At 33.1% G+C, this 26,559-nt stretch overlaps 1 protein-coding gene across 1 annotated transcript in view; it reads right to left on the bottom strand.

Annotated features, from left to right (window-relative positions):
* PKHD1L1 (PKHD1 like 1) overlaps positions 1 to 26,559 on the bottom strand; it is a 152,009-nt gene that overhangs the window by 86,419 nt on the left and 39,031 nt on the right. The window contains 14 exon segments of the mRNA XM_033126726.1: positions 1,005 to 1,126; positions 2,084 to 2,248; positions 3,440 to 3,550; positions 6,347 to 6,452; positions 7,178 to 7,300; positions 9,119 to 9,273; positions 9,775 to 9,922; positions 15,820 to 15,992; positions 17,200 to 17,363; positions 18,577 to 18,701; positions 19,695 to 19,844; positions 23,041 to 23,154; positions 24,048 to 24,205; positions 25,725 to 25,868. Coding sequence (XP_032982617.1) covers positions 1,005 to 1,126; positions 2,084 to 2,248; positions 3,440 to 3,550; positions 6,347 to 6,452; positions 7,178 to 7,300; positions 9,119 to 9,273; positions 9,775 to 9,922; positions 15,820 to 15,992; positions 17,200 to 17,363; positions 18,577 to 18,701; positions 19,695 to 19,844; positions 23,041 to 23,154; positions 24,048 to 24,205; positions 25,725 to 25,868 — 1,958 coding nt within the window.

Here is a 26,559-nt window from a genome sequence, read left to right as displayed (position 1 = left end):
GAAAAATAGACTCGAATATAATTTTCATTCTTTTTCACTGACAAATCACATATCTGTAGCTGACCTAATTCCAGAATCCAAAACTTACACTTAGACTCCTAAAGAAAAATATTTGGTGCTTTCACTGATATAGCATTTCCCAATTAGAAAATCACTTTTTACTCTACTATTTCTTAACACACACTGAGTATTTAACTTAATGATATAATTTAAAGTAAGATTTAATTTACTGTATCCTCCAGATTCGCATTTCCATCATTCTTTCCAAAGCATGCTCAAATTTACTTTTCCTACAGATTTCAACTGCATAATACCCCCCTTAGTCTGCTACATTTTTAAAAAATGTTAGTGACCGGATTCATCATCCTTATGCACATAATAAGCAAACCAGACTCTTGATTTTAATTTAAGCACTATTTTTTTTTTAAATAAAGAACAACAATTGGTCCTAAAATGGAATATTCCATGGGGAACTTCACACTGTGTTGTGTTGTTTTTTGGTCAACAAATTGAAACTTTAATTTATAGTATATGTTCCTTTTTAAAAACTAAAAATGTCTAAATTTGCTTCCCTGAATTTCTTAGACTATTTATTAGTACTAATTTTTTTTCATCCTTTGATTTACCTGGTCAACTCCATTCATCCTTTAAGCTCTGATAGGACATCAACTTTTCTACTTTTCTGTAAAATTCTTCTAACACCCTCTTCCCACGTATTTTATCTTTATTTTGTAACGATTTCTATTATTTCAAATGGACTACACTTTTTAGTATTGACTTATGTGTCTGTCTTCTTTAATTATGTTAAGTATCTAGAATATGGAATAATATTTCGTATTTCGATATTAGCAGAACGATGTTGAAGAAATCATTGTTAAGGTGCATAACTGAAACTCTGCACTTCCTAGGTATATATGCCATTTGTTTAGCCCTCTACTGAGATGTTCTTAAATTCATAAGATTTTAGACTTTGGGGGAAAAAAGACTAAAATCAGATGCCTTACTTTGGGTGTTCTGCAGGTTATCTTATTCACATCCCCATCAATGACATTGCAGGTTTCATTTCCAACTAATACCTTTGAATTTTCAGTAAAGCCAGATCCAGTTAGAGTCAGAAGAGTACCACCTACATAAGGGGAAAAAACAAAACAACAACCCAGCAACAACAGATGAACGATAACAAAAAGAATCTTTGGCAATAATCTGACTCATCATTCAAGAACTGTCTAATCATCCAAAAGATGGGTTGACAAAAAGATCGGGGACCAGATTCAAGATACATACAATCACACCATACACCCGAACCTGAGCTCTGAAGTTTGAAACCATAAAGGAGCGGGGCTGAGCAAATTAATGAAATAACAGATTTGTAACCAACATTGCTTTGGGACATTTCCAGCAGCAACTTTTATTTTCTAGAGTGCCTTCTTCATCCTAAAGAGAAATTATGCTGTTTCGATTTGTTCAACGATTCCATGGGTGGGACATGAAAGTGAATTTAAGACTCTTACCAAATCCCAAATTTTAACACCTCTAAATAAAAGGAAAACTAAGAAAAAAAATCCCAACAAAATAAAGTAAAAACACAAAACATGCCGAAAAGTTCAAAACCAGAACAAAATTCAAAACTAAGCATGGTAAAACAAACAAAGGAAAAACACAAAGGAAATGAAACAGAACAGGCAAAATGTGTTATTTTCTTTTCATCTTCTTATTGGCCTTCCTTTCCCGGAACTTTTTCTGGGTCAAGTAGCTCCACTGAGACTGTGGTTACAAATGGAGCAGCTGGTAAGCAGAATACTAACTAATAAATCTTATCTTGACATAATTGATGAGCTTATTATAGAAACATGTAATAATTGATGATATTAATTCAATAACCTAAGATGTAAGTATAAGCAGTCACCCTGACTTGTGCTTCATAAGAAACAAAAGAATTAGCCAGCCACTTATCACTGTGCCTTCTAAAAGGGAAGTCTCCTTTGTTCTATATGAGGGAGCTTTGGGTACCTCTCCTTTCACTCTGTTCTAGAAACAGTACAATGAAATGATGAAAATGTATGGAATTTTCTTTGTTTATTACCTGCTAGGCTCCCAGAAGCAGGCCAGATGTGTGAGATGTGACCCTGATAAATGAAGTAGAATACCTCATCTTCCACATTCTGTGCTAGTCCAACATCAGCTATGGACACAGCAACTGGGAAATGTCCAGCACTCCCATTCAGTATCTGGCACTTGATCTCATTTTCTTGTGATTAAAAAGAAGAAGAAAACAATAAGCCAAATGTTGTCGTGAGACAAAATTACTGAAATTGTATATCTGCCAATATAAATAGCGGCCTTCATTTTTATACCCCAAGAACTATATCTAAGGAAAACTACTCATACAATAATGGGAGAAAAAATTTTTATAAACTACCTGATGTTATGAATCAGACATTCCTGGGTAAAATAATAATGAAAGAAAAGTAAACAATTTGCTCCTGACTGCTGCTGTGGCAGAAAGAGTTACTGTAATAATAATAATAATAACAACAACAATAAATCCCAATTTGTAAGATCAGTTACACCATAATTCCAAAAATTTTGATTCAATATATTGTTTATGTCCCAAACTGAGTAAAACAGGTTTCATCAAGAAAGGTGACTGAAAACTAAATGAAAACACATTCTTCACCTCATTTAGAATAGTATATGTGCACTCGTAATACAGGTGCAAAATTGATTGTTAGATCTCAAGAATGCACAGATGATCTAAATTGCAAACAATTTGAATGACATGAAAGGAAATGGATTTGCTTACATAATTCCAACTTATTAAAATTAAGAAATACACCTAGGATTATGAAAAATAATTTTTAGAGAAATAAAAAATTATCGCCATCTTTTCCATGAGCAGAAAAACGTGAATACTCTTTCAATTCTATGTTAATGGACAGAGGTTCTGTTGGACTAGAAGTCAAGGAAGATGACCGTGTCCTCTTGCTGTATGACTAACGTGAGATTGTCAAAGCAAGGCAGAGTAGAATACCAGGGCAGCAATTTATATACTGCTGTGGTCCAGAGACACACCAAAGAAGGCACGATTTCTTTTTCGTTATTTATTTATCCCTATTTTATTTTTTCCAATTACAGTTGAAATTCAATATTATTTTATATAAGTTTCGGGTAGGAAAGATTTCATATAAGCAGTTTATGAAGGGAAAAAAACAAAAATCACCTATCATGGGATAAAGATACTGTACAACAGAGAGAATTAGAAAATGTCTTACCCCTTTAATTTTTTGGTAACCAAAGTTTAAAAAGACATTTACCCGGAGCAGTTTGCCAATTTCATGACCCCACAGGGTACACTATAGGATAACAGTGCTCTTCCATTCCACTTTCTCTTAGAGAAGGACAATTAGACTCAATAATAATAAATTTTAAAAGGACCTACCATCCACAGAAAGAAGGGAGCAACCTATTGGTCCAACTGAGACTGAAATAGCTGAACTAGGAGAAAATCCAGAGCCTAATATGGTTAGAATTGTGCTTTCTTCATAGGACCCTGAAAATGACAATTCGAAAAAGCAATGTTACAATAACAAAACATAGAATCTGCTGTGATGAAATCAGATATTTCTGAGAGAAAAATAAGCCTATCTTCTAAAACATAAATAATAAGCCTATAAGCAAGCAGAGAGCAAAAGATATTTATTTAGCAATGGCATTTTTTTCCATTGAATAAATCTATTGCTTCATATTTTGAATCTGTGTATTGATAGAGATTAGTGGAAAGAATTATCTGACTGAAAGCATGAAATGAGGTAAGGAAAGGAAAATTATTCTTACAACAAAGAACTTAGAGACACATCTCTATATGGTAACTTAGACTATTTCAGAATTGTCATCATTTATTCATGAGAAAAGGATAAACTGTAAACTAAGTATAATGGACACTTTCCATTTGAAATAAAATAAGATTTCTCTATCTATGGTGATATCCATCCTAAAGTGTCTAGGATATTCCTGGATTACACCTGCTGTCCCCGCATCTTATACTTAATTATTTTCCATTTGATTCTTAAAAGTGTCCAGATTTGATCAATAAATAATGTGGTCACCCTACTTATACAATATCATACACAACAAAGATCACACATGGATTTAAACAACTAAAGATGAAAAACAAAACTCTAAAATTTTAGAAGAAAACATAACTATCTTAATGACTTTAATATAGAAATTTCTTAAATAAGATACAAAAAGCTATGGTTAATCATAAAGGACAAGATACATAAATTGGAATAAATTAATGATTTAAATGTTTCCATGAACAAGATACTAAAACAAAACACAAGTGATATACTGGAAGAAGACATGTGCAAAGGATTGGTAAACACTGTACACAGTACACAGTTACAACTCGGTAGAAAAAAAAGATAATTTGATAAATGGATAAGGGATGTTAACAAGCAATTTGCAGAAAAATAATCTAAATGTCCAGGAAACACACAAGAAGACACTTATGTGCATTACTAATCAAGGAACAGACACATTAAAACAATAATGAGATAACTTCTTTTGCCCATCCATCAGATTGACCAAAAATTAGGAAGCTGATAATATCGAGCGCTCGCAAGAAGTGGGGAATATGGTGCTCTCATTCCTGCTGGAGGTACAGCTACATTGGAGAGCAATTTGGTCATCTAATAAACTGAATACACATATACTCAATTATTACCCAGCAATTCCATGCCTGGGCATGTATCCTAAAGCTCTAGTATGTATGTAAGAGAGTTGTACAACAAAACTCAGTCCAGTCTTACACATAAAAACAAAAAACTGTGAACAGTCTTAATGTCCATCAATAGAAAAACAAATAAATTGGTATGTTCATAAAATATTTTAAAGTGATGACTTAGATATTTCTCAAATTGAATGCTGAATAATAAGAGATGCAAATGATATTTACACTGTAATATCTCATTCATAAAATTTAAAAAACTGGTACAATTACTGTTTGTGTTATATAAAAAAGTATTTAAAATGGCATGGAAGAATACACACAAAGTTAATTAGTCTGATTTCCTCTGGGGAAGTTTGCAGGTGACTAGGACTAGGGATGGTGCTTAAAGGAGCCTTCTGCAGTCTCTGTAAAATTTTCTTTCTTAAACTGATGATTAGAAGTAAGTATGACAAAATGTCAACAGCTGTTAATTTTCAGTGAAGAGAATATGGTTTTTTTAATAGCATTATTTATATTTACCTTTTCATTGCTTTTAAATTTATCAAAATGTTTTTAAATTTATTAAAATAATTTTTTTAGGCAGAGCATATAAAAGTGGAAATTCATTACACAACACAAAGAAGGATAAGGATCCCAAAGGACTATAACCAAATTAAAGTTCATCCAATCCTTATTCTTGAAAGTGTTGACCCCATATAACATGAATTATCCAAAAGTTAGTATCATTACTGTAAAAACAAAAAAGTCTGAAGGATATATTCTTTCAACACAAATATGTGCTATTTTTAAATTTCAAATTTTATTTTTCGACATATAATTATACTTCGGTCATTTTAGGATTGTCAAAAGGAGCATTGAGGAAGACCAGATCAATAATGGAAGCAATGATATGACTCCAAGTGTGATTGTCACAGATGAAATTGGTAGTATTGACCTTATCCTAAAAGGCAAAGGTTAAAAATGATTATAGACATCTACCTTAAAACACTAGCAAACATCTTACGCAGTTATCTTTAGTTACAATTTCTTTGCTCTTAAAATCTTGGCAATTGTGTGACAATTGCCAAGGTTTCAGACACAAAGGAGTTCAGACACAAAGCATAATCACATTTTTTTAAGGCAATCACATAGTATGAAGACACGGTACAATGTGTCACCCCAGACTGAGTTCTTGGCAATAATTTCTCTATCTTTTATTCTCAAATCTAGACCTAATTATTTTCTTTTACTCAACAGCAGCTGTCTCGTTACTAGCCTTTTAATACTAAATCTCCTAGAAGAAGTGGTCTCATGTGATGAAAGATCCAATTAATACCCTAGGTAGTAGAGTTTAAGAAAAATGTCTCAACATCAGAGTGAATTTTTAGAGACTAATTCTAATGTGATGAAAGGGAAGAAGTAGAAGACCGGTGAGTTCAACTGCAAAGGGTTTTTTTGTTTGTTCTTCAAAAATAATGATTTTTCCATAGCTTTCTGATCTGACAGATTTTTTTTTTCACTATGTAGAACTCTCTGCTTGCCTTAGTTGGTAACACAAGCATACAAAAAAATTATTATTGGAATTTACAGTTTTGCTAGTTGTCTTCACCCCATAGTTAAAAAGCAGGAGGCTACCTTGAGAGGGGCTTATAGCCCTGACGAGGGGAGTAGTCATGGGATCCCATGTAAATCCACAATCACCTGAACATTTAGCAGGAATTCCATTGACATAGACTTCAACCTTCAAATAAGAAAACACAGAGCTAGAGAATAGAGGTAAAGAGGCAGCATGGTTCAGGAGAATATGCATAGAACGAATGATGGAATTTTGTTTATTTGTTTACAAAATTAGTCTATTCTAATTATACTTTTTCTGCTTTGATACTTCATTTATTCATTCATTCATTCGGCAAATGTGATCACTCTGTATCAGGCACAACTGTAAATGTTCGAATGTAGGAATACAACATTAAACAAAACAGATGACATCCCATCTGCACCCAACTTATAGTCTAGTGAGGGTGAGATGATAGTTGCATAGGACTATAAATAATAATAATAATACTAAAGTAAAAGCACATTATGCCCTGGTGCTGTTGAGTGCTATGAAGGAAAATAAAGGTTACTCTTGGGAAAGTCACCTAAACTCTTACACTCAAATTCCTCATCATTAAAGTAGTAACATTAAAAATTACTTCACAGTATTACTGTGAAGATTAAATGAAAGAATATATTTTCAAATTCTAACAGACTGTAGTAGAGCTTAAAAATCCATTCTTTTACCATAAGATAATTTTTCCAAAGGTCATAAAATGATATTGTTGAGTTGAACAACTGTTAACGCAAATATTCACATGAAAATGAAGATGTAATTTCTCCTCTTTTACCAGGCCTTTAATGTATTACAAACTACTTATACATTTAAAATTGTATCATCAAACATCATGAGGAAAGTTTTAAAAATACCTGTGGCTGTTGGGTGGGTGTACGAAGTAGGTCTCCAAGTATGCGCTGTCTGAATAAGCCACCTTCCTTTATCCTCATGACTGTCATATTAGCTTTTTCACCAATAATGTTGGAGTCATTAACCTATTTTTTAGACAAAATTATTTTACTAGAAAGGCTATAATGAATATGACCACACTAGTTTTTCTTGTTAAATTTACACGTGGTTAAAAGTGAATAAAAGATAAAGGATTTGAAAAAAAAATTCAAAACCATTTTAATCACATTTCTTGGCAAAGGAGCCTCTTCAAAAATGAGCGTAATCTCCCCAAGGAAAAAAAAGCTAAAATTATTGCATTATATATAGTGCATCACCTACAACTTGAATTAAATAACTAAAATTAACCTGAATTTTTAGAATAAAATGTACTTAAGGAAAATAAATTTATTAAATTTGATTTTCTCAAAATGTTCTATGCTTTTTTCTGAGTATGACCACTTTCCTAAAATAAATGATTACTGACTAATTGAAAAATTTAGTCCTCTTTCCATCTGAGAGTCAACTTTTCCCCTTTAGCATTTTTCACTTCTGACTACCCTGGTTTTTCACCCACTTACAGAATTTCATTTTCTGCAAATGGTAAAAATGAAACCAAATCAAAATGTACAACACGTTCCTTCCAAAATCCCTCTGCCAATAGGGTAGCCTTGTGATGTATAGAGGGGCTAACAAACAGATAGGCATCACCCTGGGGGGGCCGTGTGTGATCGATCCAAAGAGATGAGGAGCAGAAATGAAGATGAAGCAGGGGAGACTAATCAGAAAAGACAGAAGAGAGTGATGCACAGACACCAGCCAGGTCACCAGGAGGAAGACCTGTCACTACAGCTGTCTCAGTTGTGGAATTTCCTAATTCTAGTGCAGGCATGTGTTTTCTTAAAATAACCGCCACATCTGTACGATATCCATAGAGGCTATGGATGGTACGTTGTATTCTATGTTTATATACCTTTTTCTTTGGTCTCATTTTTCCCCATAACCTCTTTTTTAAATTTTTTTCATAAACAGAGTTCTATTTTTTTCCACCTAATGTCATGGACATCTTTCCAGGGAAATATACGTGCGTCTACATATGGCTACATGGCATTCATGCTAAGGTTATGTCCTTTCAACAACCATTCTTCTATTGATGGGAATTTAAGGTTCTAGGTTTTCGCTACTGCAAATAATGTGGCAGTGACCACCTTTCTGCTTATATCATTGAAAACTTGTATTATTATTTCGGTCATAGAGAGTTATATAGCTGAGATAGTATGTCCTCTAAAAAGCACATACTAATTTACTGTTGCCTCACACTCATGTCTTGAAAAGAGAGCATCATTTTTTTAACGTTTGACAATCCGAGCTCCTAGTCTGTTCTAGACTACTTGCCTTCACATATACTAGCCCTGCCTCCTCTCTACTGGCCCCTTCCACACTCTGACTAAGCAAAGGTAATTAGGTGAGAACTTAAGGGGTGACTCCCTTATGAACTTAAAAAGGTCATCTTTAAAACCACAAAAACATCCAAGGCCCCAGCGTACAGCTCTCGTGCACAGTGGTAGAATTCTAGACAGTGATTATGGTCGCTTTCCCCCACCCTTACGTATACCCAGATTGAGTTCTGAGACTGACACTGCCTAGGCTCTTCCTGCCCCTATCAAGGGTCTTCTGACACATATTCCTAGACTTTTTCCAGAGGGGAAAAGGAATAAAGTACCAACAGCTCTTCACGAGAGAGACCATCCGGTCAACTTAATGTAGAACAGTTTTCTTGTCCTCAATTTCCTTTCTTTAATGTTTAGTCTACAGATGGCATTTTAAATTATATATGTCGTCTCCAATTCTTTTTGGAATGAAGCAGGGTGCAAATAAGCATGCAGCACACAGAAGAAAACAGAAACCAAGATAAATGAGGGAACCTGTAGAAGATTCTGCTTTCCATATGTGCTTTTCCATTTGATGTTCCACGAGAATCCAGCACAGGTTCCCTCTCGTGTAACAGAGACTCTTCCCACTTCTTCCAGACTCTGGAGAGCAAACTGTAAATCTGCAGCTGACACATCAGCGGAGAGGCCTGCACTCACAGAGGGATGGCAAACAGCAGGGGTCAAAAATTCACAAACCAATTTCATCCTTAAAATACATGAATTGTATTATCTCTTTAAACCAACTGTCCTCCAATATTGTAAAAATGAATTTGCATCCTACTTTTGTCAAGAATTTATATATCTCTTAGAAACAAACATTACATGAGTGATGTACATCTGATTATAGCCTCGGCTCAAATACTTTCTTTTTAATATCAATTAACTTTATGGATAATCTATAAGCTGTGGATATACAAAAAAACAAACTTTTGGGAATATAACCTGGCATATCTGGTGAGGCAATAAAGAAAATAGGAAAATGCAATTTGTTCTGGATCATTTAGCTTTACATTACTGACATAATTTAAAGTATATAAATTATGTAGAGAAACGATATTAGAAAGAAATACACCAAAATATTTATATGGTTGTCTAGATCAGCACTGTCCAATTGATACATATACCATGCTCTGAATTTTTTCATATACCTTTGAGAACATGTCCATAAACGTGAATGTCAAAACTGCCACTTAGAGGTGGAGACGCTGCTTGAATTCTTTCAATACGAATCTTTGACTCCCCTGGCCAATTATTTCCTCTGTAAACAGACTCATTCTCTGTCTCATTTGTGATTAGCTAATTTCCAAAATAAATATTGATAAAATGATTAAACATAACAATGGCTAACATGATTTCTATTTCACCATAGTACGATTCTGTGATATGACATAAATGAGCAACAGATATTCAACATTCTTCAGAACATTAAGGAGAGTCACATAAATCAACATAGACCATACCTATATAGCTGCAATAATGAGGCCAAAGTTAGGCATTTGTGCAGCAATCATCTGGAACCACAGTAATACCTCATTAATTCAGAGTATCCCCTCCATCACTCAAGGAATAAATATTTATTGAGCAGGCATTCTGTTCAGGGTGCTAATTCACAGTGCTAATTACTGCGGAGAGGCAGAGAAACATGCGATATAGTCCTGGCTATGAAAAACCTAAAAAACCTTTTTGAAGAAATAACATATGGGGACTTGAAAATGTACCTAATAATGTGAGGAAGTGAATGGTCAGTACAGTGACTGATCCAGACTCAGGAAATATCTAATGTAAGTGCCAAAAGAAACACAACCTATAAAAATTCATAGATTGTAACAGTGAAAACGACATTCACCTGTTTCTGATCCCTCATAGTTATCTGTTAACTATAAGCCCCACTGTCCCCAGAAATGAATAAACGTAAATCCCGAAAGACAGATACAAGAATGTTCATAATGCCTTTATTCATGATCGCTCCAAACTGGAAATAATGCAGAAGTCCATCAATAGGATGGATAAATTGTGATATACACACACCATGGAATACTGTAAAACAATAAAAAAGAATGAACTACAGCTCCAGGCAACACACGAATCTCATAGTATTGAATTAAAATAGCTAGATGAAAAAGAGTACATGCTGTATTACTAACAGATATGATTAAAAACAAGCAAAACTAATTAATGGTGATAGAAGTCAAAATAGTGGTATTTCTAGGGGTGACAAGGAGAAGGCACCAGGACGTCTCTTGGAAGCTAATGATTTTCTTTATCTTGATCCGAGTAGTGGTTACATGAGATTATGAGAAGAAGAATAGACACACAGAGAAATCATAAAGAATGGAGAATCCAGAAATATACCGACACAAATACACCCAACTGATTTTTTGATAAAAGTGCAAAATTAATTTCATAGAGGAAGGATAGCCTTTTCAACAAATGGTGCTGGGCAATTAGAGCCATAGGCAAACACACGAACCTCCATCTAAAATTACACTTCTTATACAGAAGTTAACTCAAAATGGATCATGAGCTTAAATGAAAAATGTATAGCTGTAAAACTTTCAGAAAAAAAAAAAAAGAAAAACATTCAGGACTTAAGACTAAGTGAAGAGTTCTGAAACTGAAAGCACCATTCATAAAAGGAAAAAAACTGATAAATTGTATCTCTTCAAAATTAAAGACCTTTGAAGACATTGTCATTACTCCAGTCTATATTTCTACCTCCGTTGTTGTAGATTAGTTGACTATATAAATGAAGGTTTATTTCTGGGCTTTGCATTCTGTCCCATTGATCTGTGTGTCTGTTTTTGTGCCAGTGCCATACTGTATTGATTAGTACAGAGCCTTGTATAGCTTGAGATCAGGGAGCGTGATACCTCCAACTTTGTTCTTTCTCAAGATTGCTGTGGCTATTTGGGGTCTTTTGTAGTTACATACAAATTTTAGTTCTGATAAGGATGACATTGGTATTTTGATAGGAATTGCATTGAATCTGTATATTACTTTGGGTAGTGTGGTCATTTTAGCAATATTCCTTCCAATGCATGAGTTCAGTAAATCCTTCCATTTATTTATGTCCTCTTCAATTTCTTTCTTCATGTCTTACAGTTTTCAGAGTATAGTTTTTTCACCAACTTGGGTAAGTTTATTCCTAGCTATTTCACTCTTTTCGATGCAATTGTGAATGGGGTTGTTTTCTTCATTTCTCCTTCTGATTGTTTGCTATAGGTGTATAGGAACATGACAGATTTCTGTATATTAATTTTGTATCCTGTTAGTTTACTGAATTCTTTTATTAATGCTATTAATTTTTTTGGTGGATTGTTTAGGGTTTTCTATATATAGTATCATATCATCTGCAAACAGTTTTACTTCTTCCTTTCCTATTTGGATGCTTTCTTTCTTTTTTTTCTTTTCCTTGTCCAATTGCTGTGGCTAGGACTTCCAGTACTATGTTGAATAATAGTGGTGAAAGTGGCCAACCTTGTCTTGTTCCTGATCTTATAGAAAAAGCTTTCAGCTTTTCACCATTGAGTATAATGTTAGCTACGGGCTCGTCAGATACACCCTTTATCAAGTGGAGGTAATTTTCTTCTATACCCACTTTGTTGAGAGGTTTTACCATAAATGGATGTTGAATTTTGTGAAACACTTTTTCTACATCTATTGAGATAATCATATAATTTTTATCCTTGTTTTTGTTGATGTGATGAATCACATTGTTTTGCAGATGTTCAACCACTCCTGTATCCCTGGTATAAATCCCACTTGATCATGGTACATAATCTTTTTGTTAGAAAAACTAGACAGATACGTAAAAAAAAAAAAAGAAAGAAACTGGACACTTTCTTAAACCATATCCAAAAATTAACTCAAAACAGGTTAATACTTAAATATAAGGCCTGAAAACTCCTAGAAGAAAACATAGGAAGTAAACTATTTGACAACAGTCTGAGTAATATCTTTTTGGATATGCTCCCTTGGGCAAGGGAAACAAAAGTGAAAATAAACAAATGGGACTACATCAAATTAAAAAGCTTCTGCAAAACAAAGAGAACCTTCAACAAAACAAAAAGGCAACCTACTGAATGGGAGAATATATTTGCAATGATATATCCAATAAGCAGTTAATATCCAAAATACATAACAAACACATACAGCCGAGTAACAAAAAAATAAGCAATCCTATCGAAAAAAACAGAGGACATGAAAAGACATTTCTCCAAAGAAAACATACAGCTGGCCAACAGACATACGAAAAGATGCTCAACATCACTAATCATCAGGGAAATGCAAATCAAAACCAAATCAAAATGGAATACCACCATACATCAGTCAGAATGGCTGTTACCAAAAAGTCAACAAATAACATGTGTTGGCGAGAATGTGGAGAAAAAGAATCCTTGTGCACTGTTGGTGGGACTGCTAACTGGTACAGCCCCTATGGAAAGCAGTATGGAGATTCCTCACAAAACTAAAAACAGATATACCATACAATCTAACAATTCCACTTCTGGGTATTTATCCAAAGAAAATGAAAACACTATTCAGAAAGATATATGCATCTCTCTGTTCATTGCTGTATTATTTACAATAGCCAAGATATGGAAGCAAACTAGATGTCTATTGATAGATGAATGAATAAAGAAGATGTGGTGTGCATGTGTGTGTATGAACATTATGTGTGTGTGTGTGTGTGTGTGTATATATATATATATATATATATATATATATACATACATACATATATAAAATGCAGCAATACAAAAGAATGAAATCTTGCCACTTGTGACAACATGGGTAGACCTAGAGGGTATTATGCTAAGTGAAATAAGTCAGGCAAAAAAAGACAAATATACTATTATATCACTTATATGTGGAATCTAAAAACAAAGAAAACAAATAATCAAAACAAAAAAACGACTCAGAAACAGAGATAAAAGGGATGGTTACTAGATAGGAGGGAGTAGGGGGGATGGGTGAAAAGAGGAAGGACAATACAGTCAATAATACTATGATAAGTTTACATGGTGATAGATGTTTACTAGAATTAGTGGGGTGATCACATAGTAAAGTATACAAATGTCGAATCACTATATTGTACACCTGAAACTAATGTAACCAATATAAGATTGCATACCAACTATACTCAAATAAAAAATTAAATTAAAAAAAAAACCCAAACACTTTTGCTCTATGAAAGGCCATATGAAGAAGATGAAAAGGCAAGGGACAGACTGGAAGAAAATATTTGCAAACCACATATCTGACCAAAGACTTATATCTAGAATATATAAAGAGCTTTAAAACATCAACAATAAGAAAAATTATCCAACTAGAAAATGGGCCAAAAAAAAAATTAAAAAAGAAGAAACAATTCACAGAGGAAGATATATGGGTATTCCTCATCCTTAGCCATTAGGGAAAGCAAATTAACACCAAAAGGAGTATCAGTCCATACCCTATCAGAATAAGTAAAATAAAAAATAGTGATAATGTCAATGCTGGCAAGTTTGTATGGAGACTGAATCACTCTTATATTGCTGGTGGGAGTGTAAATGATACAGTCACTCCGGAAAAGAACATGGCAGTTTCTTACAAAACTATACATGTGCTATACATGTCACTTAGGGCACATGGGCAATTAACCCAGTAAAAGGAAAATTTTATGTCACATGAAAACCTATAGATTAATATTTATAGCAGCTTTATTTATAATAGCCCCAACCTGGAAGCAACTCAAATATCCTTCAATGAGTAAGTGGTTCAACAAACTGTGGGGCATCCATACCATTAAATATTACTCAGCAAACAAAATGTACACACTACTGATAAAGACAACTTGGAGGGATCTCAAAAAAATTATGCCGAAAGAAAAAAGCCAATCTCAAAAGGCTACATACTGGTATGATTATATAAGGTCTGATTCCATTTACATAACATTGTTGAAATGACAAAATTATAGAGACTGATTAGTAATTTACAGATAAAAGGAAGTTTAGGTGGGAGAGAGGTGGCTGTGGCTATAAAGGGCAGCATGAGGGATCCTTGCGATTGAATTGTTCCATGGGGGCCAGATGAATCTACACACGTGATACAGTTGTATAGAACTACACATATACACACATACACACAAACAAAAGTATGTAGAACTAGCAAAATCTGAATAAGGGAGGAAGATTGTATCGACGTCAATTTCTGGTTGTGCTGTTATTCTATAGTTATACAAGATGTTACCTACCATTGGGAAAAAGATGGGTAAATAGCTAAATCTAGCGGATACAATTACCAGTATTAATGAAGTAAAAAAAAAAAGGAAGACGTTTGACACAGACACTTTGACAACACAAGTCCTGAGTTAGTAACTACATTTTGTTATAGAGCTAAGAGTAAAAGAATGAAAAATATTTACAAGACATTCATCTTGAAGATATTAAGATTAAGACATTGGGGCAGAATAAGGTAAAGGCAATTTTTGTGGAATACTTAGTTTTTTAGTATTTTTAATCTTAAAATCGTTTAGTTAGCAAAACACTATTTATGAGATTCTGTCTACCATATTCTGTCTACAATATTTAATCATTATTTAACCCTTAATCTTGAGTTTATTATATTTTTGTTTGTTTTAGGAAATTATATTGATTCGTATACTTTTGTAGGACATTAAATTTAAAAATACTCATCACATTTTTAATATTTAATACTTATCTTACTAAAAATAACTCAAGCAATAAAAGCAATTGTTCAGATCCTTTTGGACTTGTGGAAAACTTTTGATATAAGCAAAAAATGAATGGTATTTATAACAGAAACAATTTAAAAACAATACAGAATCTCAAATTTTCTTTCAATAATCTCTGGTCACGGATCTTTATTGGAAGAGTCCACCATTTTTCCTTTTATTAATAAATCAACAGAGAAAATTCTACTTAAATCTGATTAACTGTTTCTTAAGGCTATTTTCTAATTTTTCCCATAGATACATTTTTTGAAGATTTTTTTAATACTTAAAGTGAACTTTTACGCTCAAGTTCAACAAGCCACTAAGTCTTCATTTATCCTTAAAATAACTGCCTTGTCCTATTAAAAGATATTCAGTCTGAATGTCAGCTATTTGTAAAAATTAAAAAGAAAGTTTACTAGATCAAAACTAATGCTTCATAAGCTGAAAATAGTAACTTGTAAAATTCTGGGCTTACCTGCGCAAAGCTCACAGCCATCATGGGTATATTATAACTACAATTATATGAAGTCATGGTGACAGAATATTGTTTGGTCCTACTTGATCCATTAACTTCGGTCTGATTCACCTGAAAGTGCTTTAAAAATATTCCTTTATTTGCTAATGCTGGGAGTCTTCTCTCTGGCATTTCTGAAGAACGTAAAGTAAATGAGAAATAAAATGGCATAGCTTCTGCTCTTTAGAAGAAAATCATCATCACGTAATAGCCACATGTCATGGAATAAGCTGTTTAGAACCAAATTTTAGAAAGAAGACTTTAAGGCGAGTAGTGCATGGTGCTTGGTAAACTTTTACTTCTAAAATACAAAGCTTAAAGTCTTTTGACATATGAGCCTCATCAGGTAAAACAGAGAAAAATTTGTTCAAGTTGTTATTTAAAAACCGCCAAACCCTGAATGTTCTAGGTGCCCTGAATGTGGTGCTCAGTGGGACATGTGGCAGGAATGGGATTGTCAAGTTCACGGCTCTTTCTTTAATACCTGACACAGTGCCGGCCACATGGTAGGTGCTACATAAATGTTGTTTAACGAACTACAACATACATCCCAGCACAAATCAGCTGTCTTATAAGTGTGTTCTACCAATCATAATGTAGATCTGGTGACAGTGGATTCAAAAGGAGTAACTAAAGTAGTAACATTTAACTTTTTATCCATTGACTCATAACCTTGCACTTGAAAACAGTTCCAAAGGAAAGGATTCCAAAACTCCTCTGAAAAATGGGAATACTCACTTTTTAAGGTGACTGGAGTTAGGGTGATTTTCTTTAAACCACAGTTTAATTTTAATTATTTTATTAGCACAGTTGATATATATGAGTCTACTAACATGACTAAAAAACAATGCTAAGACTACCAGACATAATGTTTTCATTTAGCGCATTATTACTTATTGCTACCATGTCCATGGAAAGATGCAGCTGAATTGTACTAAACAGATGTCAATGTCAACATCCTCAACAAGGTCAATAGTTGGCTTTTAGGAATAGATCTCCATCTTGGTAGTTTGTTTCAAAAACCAAACAAAGCAAAATAAAAAAGTTTGCCACAGTTTACATATCTATAAACAGATTACAGGACTATAAAAGCTAATTCTTGCTATAATGACAAAGTTTACATTAAGAATACACTCACTCTTATAATAATCCTGTTATATAATCCTGGCCCTATTCATTTAAAAATTATGATTTATGCACATTATTGTGATAAAATAACTCATAAATATTTAGAGATTAATGTTTCTATCTATACTACATAATATAAATAATGTTCATGGTCAGATTTTACTACATAATAGATTTAGAAGGTTTAAGTAGATATGAAAGGATATAACATACCATCCCATATTGAGATTGTAGATATCTGTCCAATGTAAACTACATCCACATAGAAGGACTGTGATTCTGATGCTTTCTGTAAACTAATCCTCTGAAGAGAAAAATTAGTCCCAGCGTATTTGGTTTGTATGAGGTTCAGAAGGTCTATGCAAGTATACTTCCAGCTGAAATATGGTTAATTAAGTAGGGATATAGATTTGTTGTAATGTTTAATGTAGACAAATACACTATAAAAAGCATTAAAATTATAAATAGTAAAAGTTTTGGGGTATTTTTCCACAAGAAGACAATGAAGCATACTTTATTAGCACAGAAAAGCAGCTATAAAAAAGCCACAGCAGACAGACAGAAACTTACATTGTCAGTAAAAAGATTTAATGTTGTATCCAAATACAGGTTTTTATTTTTTTATTTGTAGTTTTTCCAGTAGCCACAAGAATGTAAAATATTCTGTGGCAACAGCTAAGAAAACTAAGGAGCATGAACCTTGGTGTAGAACACATAAACAAAAACAAGACAAAAGAACGAAGTAAACTATTTTAGTAAAAAATATCAGGGATAGAACAATAAAGTCAATCGAATACTAAGAAACAAAGATGGAACTTGCTATTACTTCCAAAACTGGAGTTGCACTGTTTACTGTTTCAAGTGGCTAAGGTGCTAAAAAAGGTGCTAAGTTATTTATATTAATAGTACAGTACTTCCAAATGTGTAATTTAGATTCAGACCTTCCATTAAATACTAACTGCATCAGAGTCCCATAAATTACAATAAGCAATTCAGCTATGGCAGTTTACAAGAAAGAGATAAATACTGCCCTTCAAAGAACTAAATAAAATTTAACAGTAATTTTTTACATCAGCTATTATTGTAGTTATGAACTGCTTAGTTTGTTTGGACATTTTTTATTCTCATTTCCTTCATGGTTTGTAAAATCATCATGGGAACCACCTCTGGTGCATCAAAGCTTAGAATGACATGTCCATTTTAGAAAGTTATATGAAGCACTACATTAAGTTAAAGTGCTCTTTAAAGTAATAAATGTACTGAAGGCCTGTAAGTAGAATTCTACTAATTATATGATTCTGAAGTTTTAGAAAACTTACAAAAATTTGGTATACTGAACAGTTTATCATTGGTTTCTTTCTTTTAAGTGGTCATGGGTGATGATGACTCTAGACCAGTTTTTATTTTCATAATCTATAGATTTATTTTTGGCACAACTATTTCTGGTAGGAAGCTTATATAGAGGGCAGGGAAATTGCAGATAGATTCATGATGCTCATTATTTCTCAAAAACAAACAGGAAATGGGTTTATATTCATAGTTTATATACTACAGAATAATTTAAGTTTTCAAATTCATAGTGTAACTTACTTGTTTCCATGAGCAAAGCTGTATGTAAATTGTATATCAGTGCTTCTGGTAATCTTGCTTTTATCTTGGTATTGAAATTTTAGACCAATATAATTTGCCAGGAATCCTTTGTATGCTAAACATAACTACATAGAGAATATGGAAAAAAACAGTAACAATAACTTACCATCAAATTGTTTTGTAGCAATTCAAATTAATTCAATCCAAACCAATAAATGTCTATTGAGCATTTTCCATACAAAATGTATCAGAACTCACAAAACAATGATTAACTCCAGCCAATTAGGTACAGAAGAACTGGAATGGAGGAAGTGGAGTTCAAGAGACCTTATAATTAATGATTAATTCTCTATTTTTTTTCTTTGGTATGGTTTCCTTAAAAAATGGAAATAATGCACCCCTTATAGTCATGGAGCTATATAATAATTAAGCCCAGCTCTAACTGAACTCTTAAGTGAATTTAAAAGTTCATTACATATATAGAGAGAGGAGAGAGAAACATTTGGGTAGATTAATTAAGATGTGAATGCATCTGAGCTTTTAGAGATGGAGAGGTCACTAAAACAGTAATTAAATACCAATTTAACGGTCTACCACACCTTAAGAATGCCAAATATATTTAGAACTTCAAACTTTAGAACATATGCTACAATTTCGGAATTTTAAAACAAGAGAAGGCAAATCTATGACTGCCAGTCTTAAATACTTATCCTAAAACTCCCATCTCCTCTTCTCTTTTTTTTTTTTCACTTTTCCCTCATTAGACACCTGAGATCAGTCTATGATGGGTATCCATTTTTGTTTCGTCTCCATTAATGAAGGAATATTGAAAAAATTATACATATTTGTTTTAGGATTTAAATTTGAATGCAAATAATTTTTCTGAAACTATGCAATAAAGCAGAATACATGTACATAGTGCTGCATATTATTTTAATTTCTTGTTTTTAGAATCAACAGAAGAGGAAATCACAAGCACCCAGACTGTGCACTGCAGTGCCTGTCCAATGTGACATGATTTCACATGACAAGCATTTTTCCTTGTCCTAAAATTTCATGAAATTTTATTACCAAGGTATTTTACAAATTGGATTAGCATATCATTTTGTTGAGCTTACCTGATTATAAGGAAATAATAAAATGTCTCCATATGGTAGTCTATTTGGTTTAACATCTGCCGAGTCAAAAAGAACAGCTGGGTTTTTCAGGGAATAACGACCACAGTAAGCATCACTTTCAGCTGTCTTCTGCCCTCTATTAATATGTTCCTGCAGAAACAATAGTATTTCAAATGACAACATGTCCTGCTTTATTTACTAACATCCCCACCCAAGTCCTTTAAATTCCAACTCAGATCCCATTGCTTCCCTAACTACTTTAACTGGAAATGTTCTCTCTTCTTTGAAATTCTAAAGCTCTTATCCTACATCACTCATCTGGGTCCATAATCACATAATTCCTTGTACCTGTATCAGACTATTTCCCAAGCCTTATCTTTCCCCTATATTATGAAATCCACAAGGATATGTAGTCCTTCCTTCCACAAATCTTTATTCAGTGTTCACTGTGTGCCAAGTGTTTGTATGTTTGTTCAAGTGTTTGCTTCTTGTTCAATCTTCAGGGTTCAAATGGCGAAGGATACTGTTCCTACCAGTTTGAGACAAAGGACCCAAGGATTATAAAACCAAGGCTGAAGGGAGGCCTCACATAAACTCAGAGAAAACATCAAGAAAGATGACTCAGAGAAAGTGACATATGAGTTGCCTTTAAACAGGAGTTACTTAAAAAGAAAAGGGGTTCAAGGGGCTTCAAAAAGAGGATAAAATCAGTGCAAAGAAATAGGGATATGAGAGAGCAGTGCCGTGAAACACAAATAGTAAGGCGAAAGTGGTGCAAAGAATGTGTGTTGTAATGATGATGGAAGATGAAGGAAAAAAGGAATATAATGTAAATTATGTGTACAATCCCCATGGCTGCAGTTACTACATTCAAGATAGGAGAACCCAAATACATATAGATTTATTAAATTAAGCTGAAAACATAAGCCATTAAAGTGGAAAGATTTCCCATTTTTCACTAATACATGGGTTCATACAGAGCATCACGTTATATATATTTTTAAGGACTCGTATATTTCTAGGGTATTGATCTGAATTGAATAACTAACATATTTCTTATTCTGATGATACTCACTTGGAAATGGTGACTATCTGGCTTCCTCAAGTCTTTAAAATAAGAATTAGAAAGATAAGTGTATTTTAAATGTCCTTTATTGTATATAAAAAAAACTAATAAAAACTTTTTATCTCACCAAGAAAGAAATAATCACTAGGTCTTGTACTAATTGACCAGAGGGTGAACTCAGAAAGCAAAGAAAACAATTTACTATACAAATGCCCTACTATAAACTGTGTTCTCTGAGGCAAATGAGGGAAAGGGATACATTCTGCATCCAAGTGAAGAAAACACACAAAAAATCCTGTAGATCTTATATTTGTCCATCTTGCCTTCTGTCTATTGATTAAGAAAATTCATGTGTGGTAGAAATGCTGCTTTCACAAATGAATCATTTTATAATGCAAAGAGATATGAGGGCAGACATTACCAAAAAGTTATGTTTGCAATTTAACTTTGAATGATAATTAACGCTAGTTCAAAAAAGAAATGCCATTTTTTTTCCACCGTCTTTTTGCTCTCTACTTAATTTAATTCTGCACTAATTTTTATTATTTGCTTCCTTCTGCTGACTTTGGGTTTCATTTGTTCTTCTTTTTTCTAGTTCTTTAAGACGTAATGTTAGGTTGTTTATTTGGGATTTTTCTTGTTTCTTGTGATAGGCCTATGATGATATAAATTTCCCTCTTCATACCGCTTTTGCTGCATCCCAATAATTTTTATAAGATGTATTTTCATTCTCATGTGTTTCTATATATCTTTTGATTTCTCCTTTTATTTTTGCTTTGATCCAGTCGTTCTTTACTAGCATGTGGTTTAATCTCCACATATTTACAGTTTTTTCCACTTTCTTTTTGCAGTTGATCTCCAAATTCAAAGCATCATGGTTGGAGAATATGCTTGGTATGATTTCAGTCTTCTTAAATTTGCTGAGGCTAGTTTTGTGTCCTAACATATGGTCTATCCTTGAGAATGTTCCACGTGCACTAGAAAAGAATGTATAGTCTGATATTCTAAGATGAAAAGCTCTGTAAATGTCAATTATGTCCATTTGGTCTAATGTGTCATTTAAAGCTGATATTTCTTTATTGACTTTCTGTTTGGATGATGTGTCCACAGCTATCAATAGTGTATTTAGGTCCCCTACTACAATTGTGTTTTTGTCAGTTTCTTCCTTTAGTTCTGTTAGTAGTTGCTTTATATATTTTGGTGCTCTCTGATTGGGAGCATATATATTGATAAGTGTTACGTCTTCTTATTTTATTGTCCCCTTTGTCATTATGAAATGCCCATCTCTGTCTTTTGTTACCTTTTTTTATCCTGAAGTCTGTTTCATCAAATATAAGTAAGTATGAATACACCTGCTTTTCTCTGGATTCCATTTGCTTGGAGTACCATTTTCCACACTTTCACTTTGAGTCTATATTTGTCCTTGTAGCTGAGATGTGTCTCTTGGAGGCAGCCTATGGTTGGGTTTTGTTTTTCTGATCCAATCTTCTCCTCTGTGCCTTTTTATGGTGAGTTCAGTCCATTTACATTTAGGATGATTATTGATATATGAGGATTTCCTATGGCCATTTTATCTTTTGTTTCTGGTCGGTTGGTGTCTTCATTGTTTTTTTGCTTTGTGTTTCTGCCTGATATTTTAGATTGGTGGGATTCTATAATATTTTTATTCTGTTTTCTCTTTTTGTTATGTGCCTCAGTTCTGGATTTTTTTTGAGTGATTACCTTTCAGTTTATGTAAAAGAAAGTTTCATATATACAATAGTCCTTTTTCTCCAGCATGCATGTTATCTCCATTCCCCTTTGTTAATTCAGACATTTACTCCCTCCCCTTTAGTGTTTTTGTTGTCCCAAATTATCCCTATTGAAGCTGTGAGTTCATTTCTGATTTTCAGTACCATATGACTTCACTCGTATGCAGGAGATGAAACTGAACGCAACAAATGATCAAGACGAACAAAGAAACCACAAATCATCGACACAGACAACAGTTTAGTGGTTACCAGAGAATAAGGTGGGAGAGAGAATAAGGAAAAGGGGGTCAAACATATGGTGATGGAAAGTGAACTGACTCTGGATGGTGAACACACAATGCAATACACAGATGTTGTATTATAGAAGTGTATACTTGAAACCCATATAATTTTACTAACAAATGCCACCCCAATAAATTTAATTAAAATTAAATAAATAATAAAAATGCTACTTAAAAAATGATAAAATTCCAAACATTTAAATAAATTATTATTTGGTCAGTTTCACGGTTCATTACACGTTCCATACCAGGTTAAAATCAGTTTCATAATCGCTGAAGTATTTCACAACATATCCTTCTTCAAAATTTGTAATTTGTGGTGGACACTTAACACTAACCATGTCTTCCACTGCTGCCTGAAACTAAATTAACAATATGAACTTTAGTACATTATTTTTCATGAAGAGTTAGAACATTAGTCATTCTACTAGCTAGTTGTAACATATTCATAAGATAATTCCCATATGTTAACCATAATTATGAGATCATTGCCTAAATAAGTAATATGTGGTAATGTAAGTGTCCTATGACTTTTTCTAGAGTTTTAATTTAGAATGACAATAGTTACATTCAATTGGTTAACCTTAGGGTACTTAGTTATTACTAAGGTGGATATATTTGTTTAATAGCTTTTTAAAGAGAACAATGAAGCAAACCCAAATGAATTAGCAGCCAATTAAACAGATTCCAAATGAATAGTTTTCCAAATTAATTCAAAATTAACTGGAAAAAAACTATACAACCCGATGTATTCTGTTTTTCAAAAGAAGAGATACAGATACTGAAAGTCTGTTATGACTATTTAAAACAGAATAAATAAATCTGTTTTATACAGGAATCGGTACACATTCACGAGGGCTCCTATAATTTCCATATCTATTCCTTTGGCAAAGCACAGATATAAATGGTATTTAGAACTAAGGATTTGGGATGATGTATAATCTTTCATCATCAAACAAATATTAACTTAAACTCATTGTATAGGTAGTTGTCAAAATTCAGTAACTCACAACAAATATTCTTTCTTATGAAGAGCTGACTGCTACGGAGATACATTGGATCCTGTTGGCATAGATCTAAGAACTCCCCTTTCTTTCCCTGTCTTTGTGATATTTCTTCCCTTCTCTGTTCGCTATGGGTTGGCTCCAACCCATCATGCCAAGTAGGAGAGTATATTACTACTCCTTAAACTGTGTTTTTATAGAAAGGTGATGCTTAAATGGCTTTCTGTTTACAAAGTTAATATAGAGCATACTTCAGCTTCTGATGACCTTGGGGTGAGAGGCTTAGAAGTGATCCCATCCCAATTCAGTGTGAATGTGTCCAAACTGGGTTTTCCTTTGGTTTGTTCTGTAATATCCAGTGTGATATTATACCCTTCAAATACTTCATAACTGAGCATATCAAAGTCTCCTGCAATAAAGTACCAAACAGAATTTTAAGATGTTGATTAATAAAATATCAATAGATCCATAGTAGATACTCAAATTTAACAAAACTGGTTTTATTTGGAGTTCCATTATCACAAAAGAAGGATGATGGGAAAATGCCTTTGAATCTGAGCAGATTTATACATAGCAGAAATAGGAAAATAGTAGATAAAGTGCTATTTCTTTCAGGTTCTGTTTCCATTGCTTAAAAGGAAATATTATGAGATAAACAGAAGTAGGTATTAGGACCATGAGGTAAAGATCAATGGGCAGTAGAATATTCCAAAAGTTCTTTCAGTTTTGTGCCAGTACCACTATCTTAGTGTAAAGGGCTAGGCTGGAATATTGCTATTTTTTTAGACATGAATAGGGTACAAAGCAGAATTTCAGGACACAACCCCATGCTGCGAGGCCTGTTTATACAATTTTACTTTGGGAAAAATAGGCCTTGTCTTCAGATATCTCTTTTCTTTTGGAGGATGCTTTACTAGTGGAATATTACTGACCTTCTCTGTTGGGTAAAGTTCTAGAATTTGTCCAGTAATGATTTTGGTACCATATTTCTCTGATCTATAAATAAGTTCCTGGGAGAACAAGGATACCGTTACTGTCATTTATACAGTATTCTGACAATCTAACGTTTGGGGAAATTTTAGAACTTCACTTCATGTTAAACATAATTCTTCACTCTCCATTCCATAATCAAATAAATAATTTCATAAAATGAGACAAACATTGAAGTAACATTTTACTTAAATTAATTGGAAAATAATGATTGCCCCCCCCCAAAAAAAATAAACACGTATATTCAGGGACCTATTTCATGAGGTAGGAATCTCCAAAACCCAAACTGGTTGCTAAACGTGGCTTTAAGACTTGAAAATATGAAACATTAATAAGTTAACAGCTATTACTTGAAAAAAAAAGGTAGAGAGGTCAAATAACTTTGGAAAATGTTGCATTAAACACAGGTAAACTGTTTTTTTTTGTTTGTTTGTTTGTTTCTCACTGCAGGACCCTCAGGGATTTTGATGTTCGAATAAACTCTGTCAGTCTACAGGTAGAAGTCGTGGTAAGCAGTGTTTCCAAAGTGGATTTGACCACAGAATCTTTTCATCAGGCAAAATCTGGCCAAACGTGTGTGTCCCGGGAAATACTGACTTACTTAAATTTTACTCCCAGAATTAATTAATATCTTCACTAATTTTTGTTAATTTATAAAGTAGAGTATTATACTGATAGCACATTTGTAGTAGATACAGATAGTATATTTCTCATGAAGTGAAGTTGTACATTTCTGGACATACAACTGAAATATAAATTACAACAGAAAAAATTAACCACTTAATTTCTATTTTTTCTAAAACTGATCAAGGCTGTCAATCCAATTCTTTTCCTCTCTCATTTTGTGGAGTTTTTACCTCTTTCAGTTGTGCTGCACAGGATACAAATTTGTTTCTAAGGAAAACTTTAGAGAACTGTAAAGTGAAAAACATGCTTACCTCTAGTTGAAATAAACGTTATCGTGTAAATGTAACTTTGGGGTTTTTTTGTTCTTATTACTTGAACTGCGTCTGGTTTTAAAGACCAAAGGTCATTTAAGGCTGATTGCAGCAGGACGTCAGAAGCATCAGCAGGTAGGAAGACTTGGACGAATTAAAAAATATAATAAAAGAACAGTTGAAATCTTTCTGCACTACCACAACCAACAATGATGTCTCGTATTAATTTTTTAAAGCGCTCATACTCTGCACCATATAAGTCATCACTTAATGAAACTGTGTTCTGAAATTGATTCAAGTTCAATAATATTGACTTCTTCATTGGATTTTAGTAACTTGAGGCCAGGGCTCACATTTTATCGTTTTATATTCCCATAGTAATAAGCACTGTATTTGGCAAACACTAAACATTCGTCAATATTTACTGATTGAAACAATTAACAGAAAGAGCAAAGATTAGTTTTTCAGCATTTGTTATATAGAAATACAATGTTTTTATTCACAGATAATTGCTATCTGTATTCACAGATAATTACTATGGGTCTACCACTTAACTTGAGAAATTGAAAGAAATGTTTTACTTCTCTGTAACGATGAATTTAATTTCTATTAACTTACATCTGTGAGTCACAAATATATAAAATCCTTGTGTGCATTTAGATATACATTTATCATGATCCCAATAGAGGAAAATGATAATACATATCATGGTTTTACTTCTTTATGTTTTTATTGATGCCATTTTTTATCACAGTCTTTTAAGGCTTTTCTTTATAATCTAATATAGCTTTCTGCTTTTCTGTTGAGCACAATATTAAAATTGTATTTTCCAGGT

The sequence above is a fragment of the Rhinolophus ferrumequinum genome, chromosome 14 (genome assembly GCF_004115265.2).
Source record: "Rhinolophus ferrumequinum isolate MPI-CBG mRhiFer1 chromosome 14, mRhiFer1_v1.p, whole genome shotgun sequence".
NCBI classification, from domain to species: domain Eukaryota; kingdom Metazoa; phylum Chordata; class Mammalia; order Chiroptera; family Rhinolophidae; genus Rhinolophus; species Rhinolophus ferrumequinum.
Note: the sequence above shows the minus strand (reverse complement) of the source record. Positions and strands in the feature narration are given on the sequence as shown.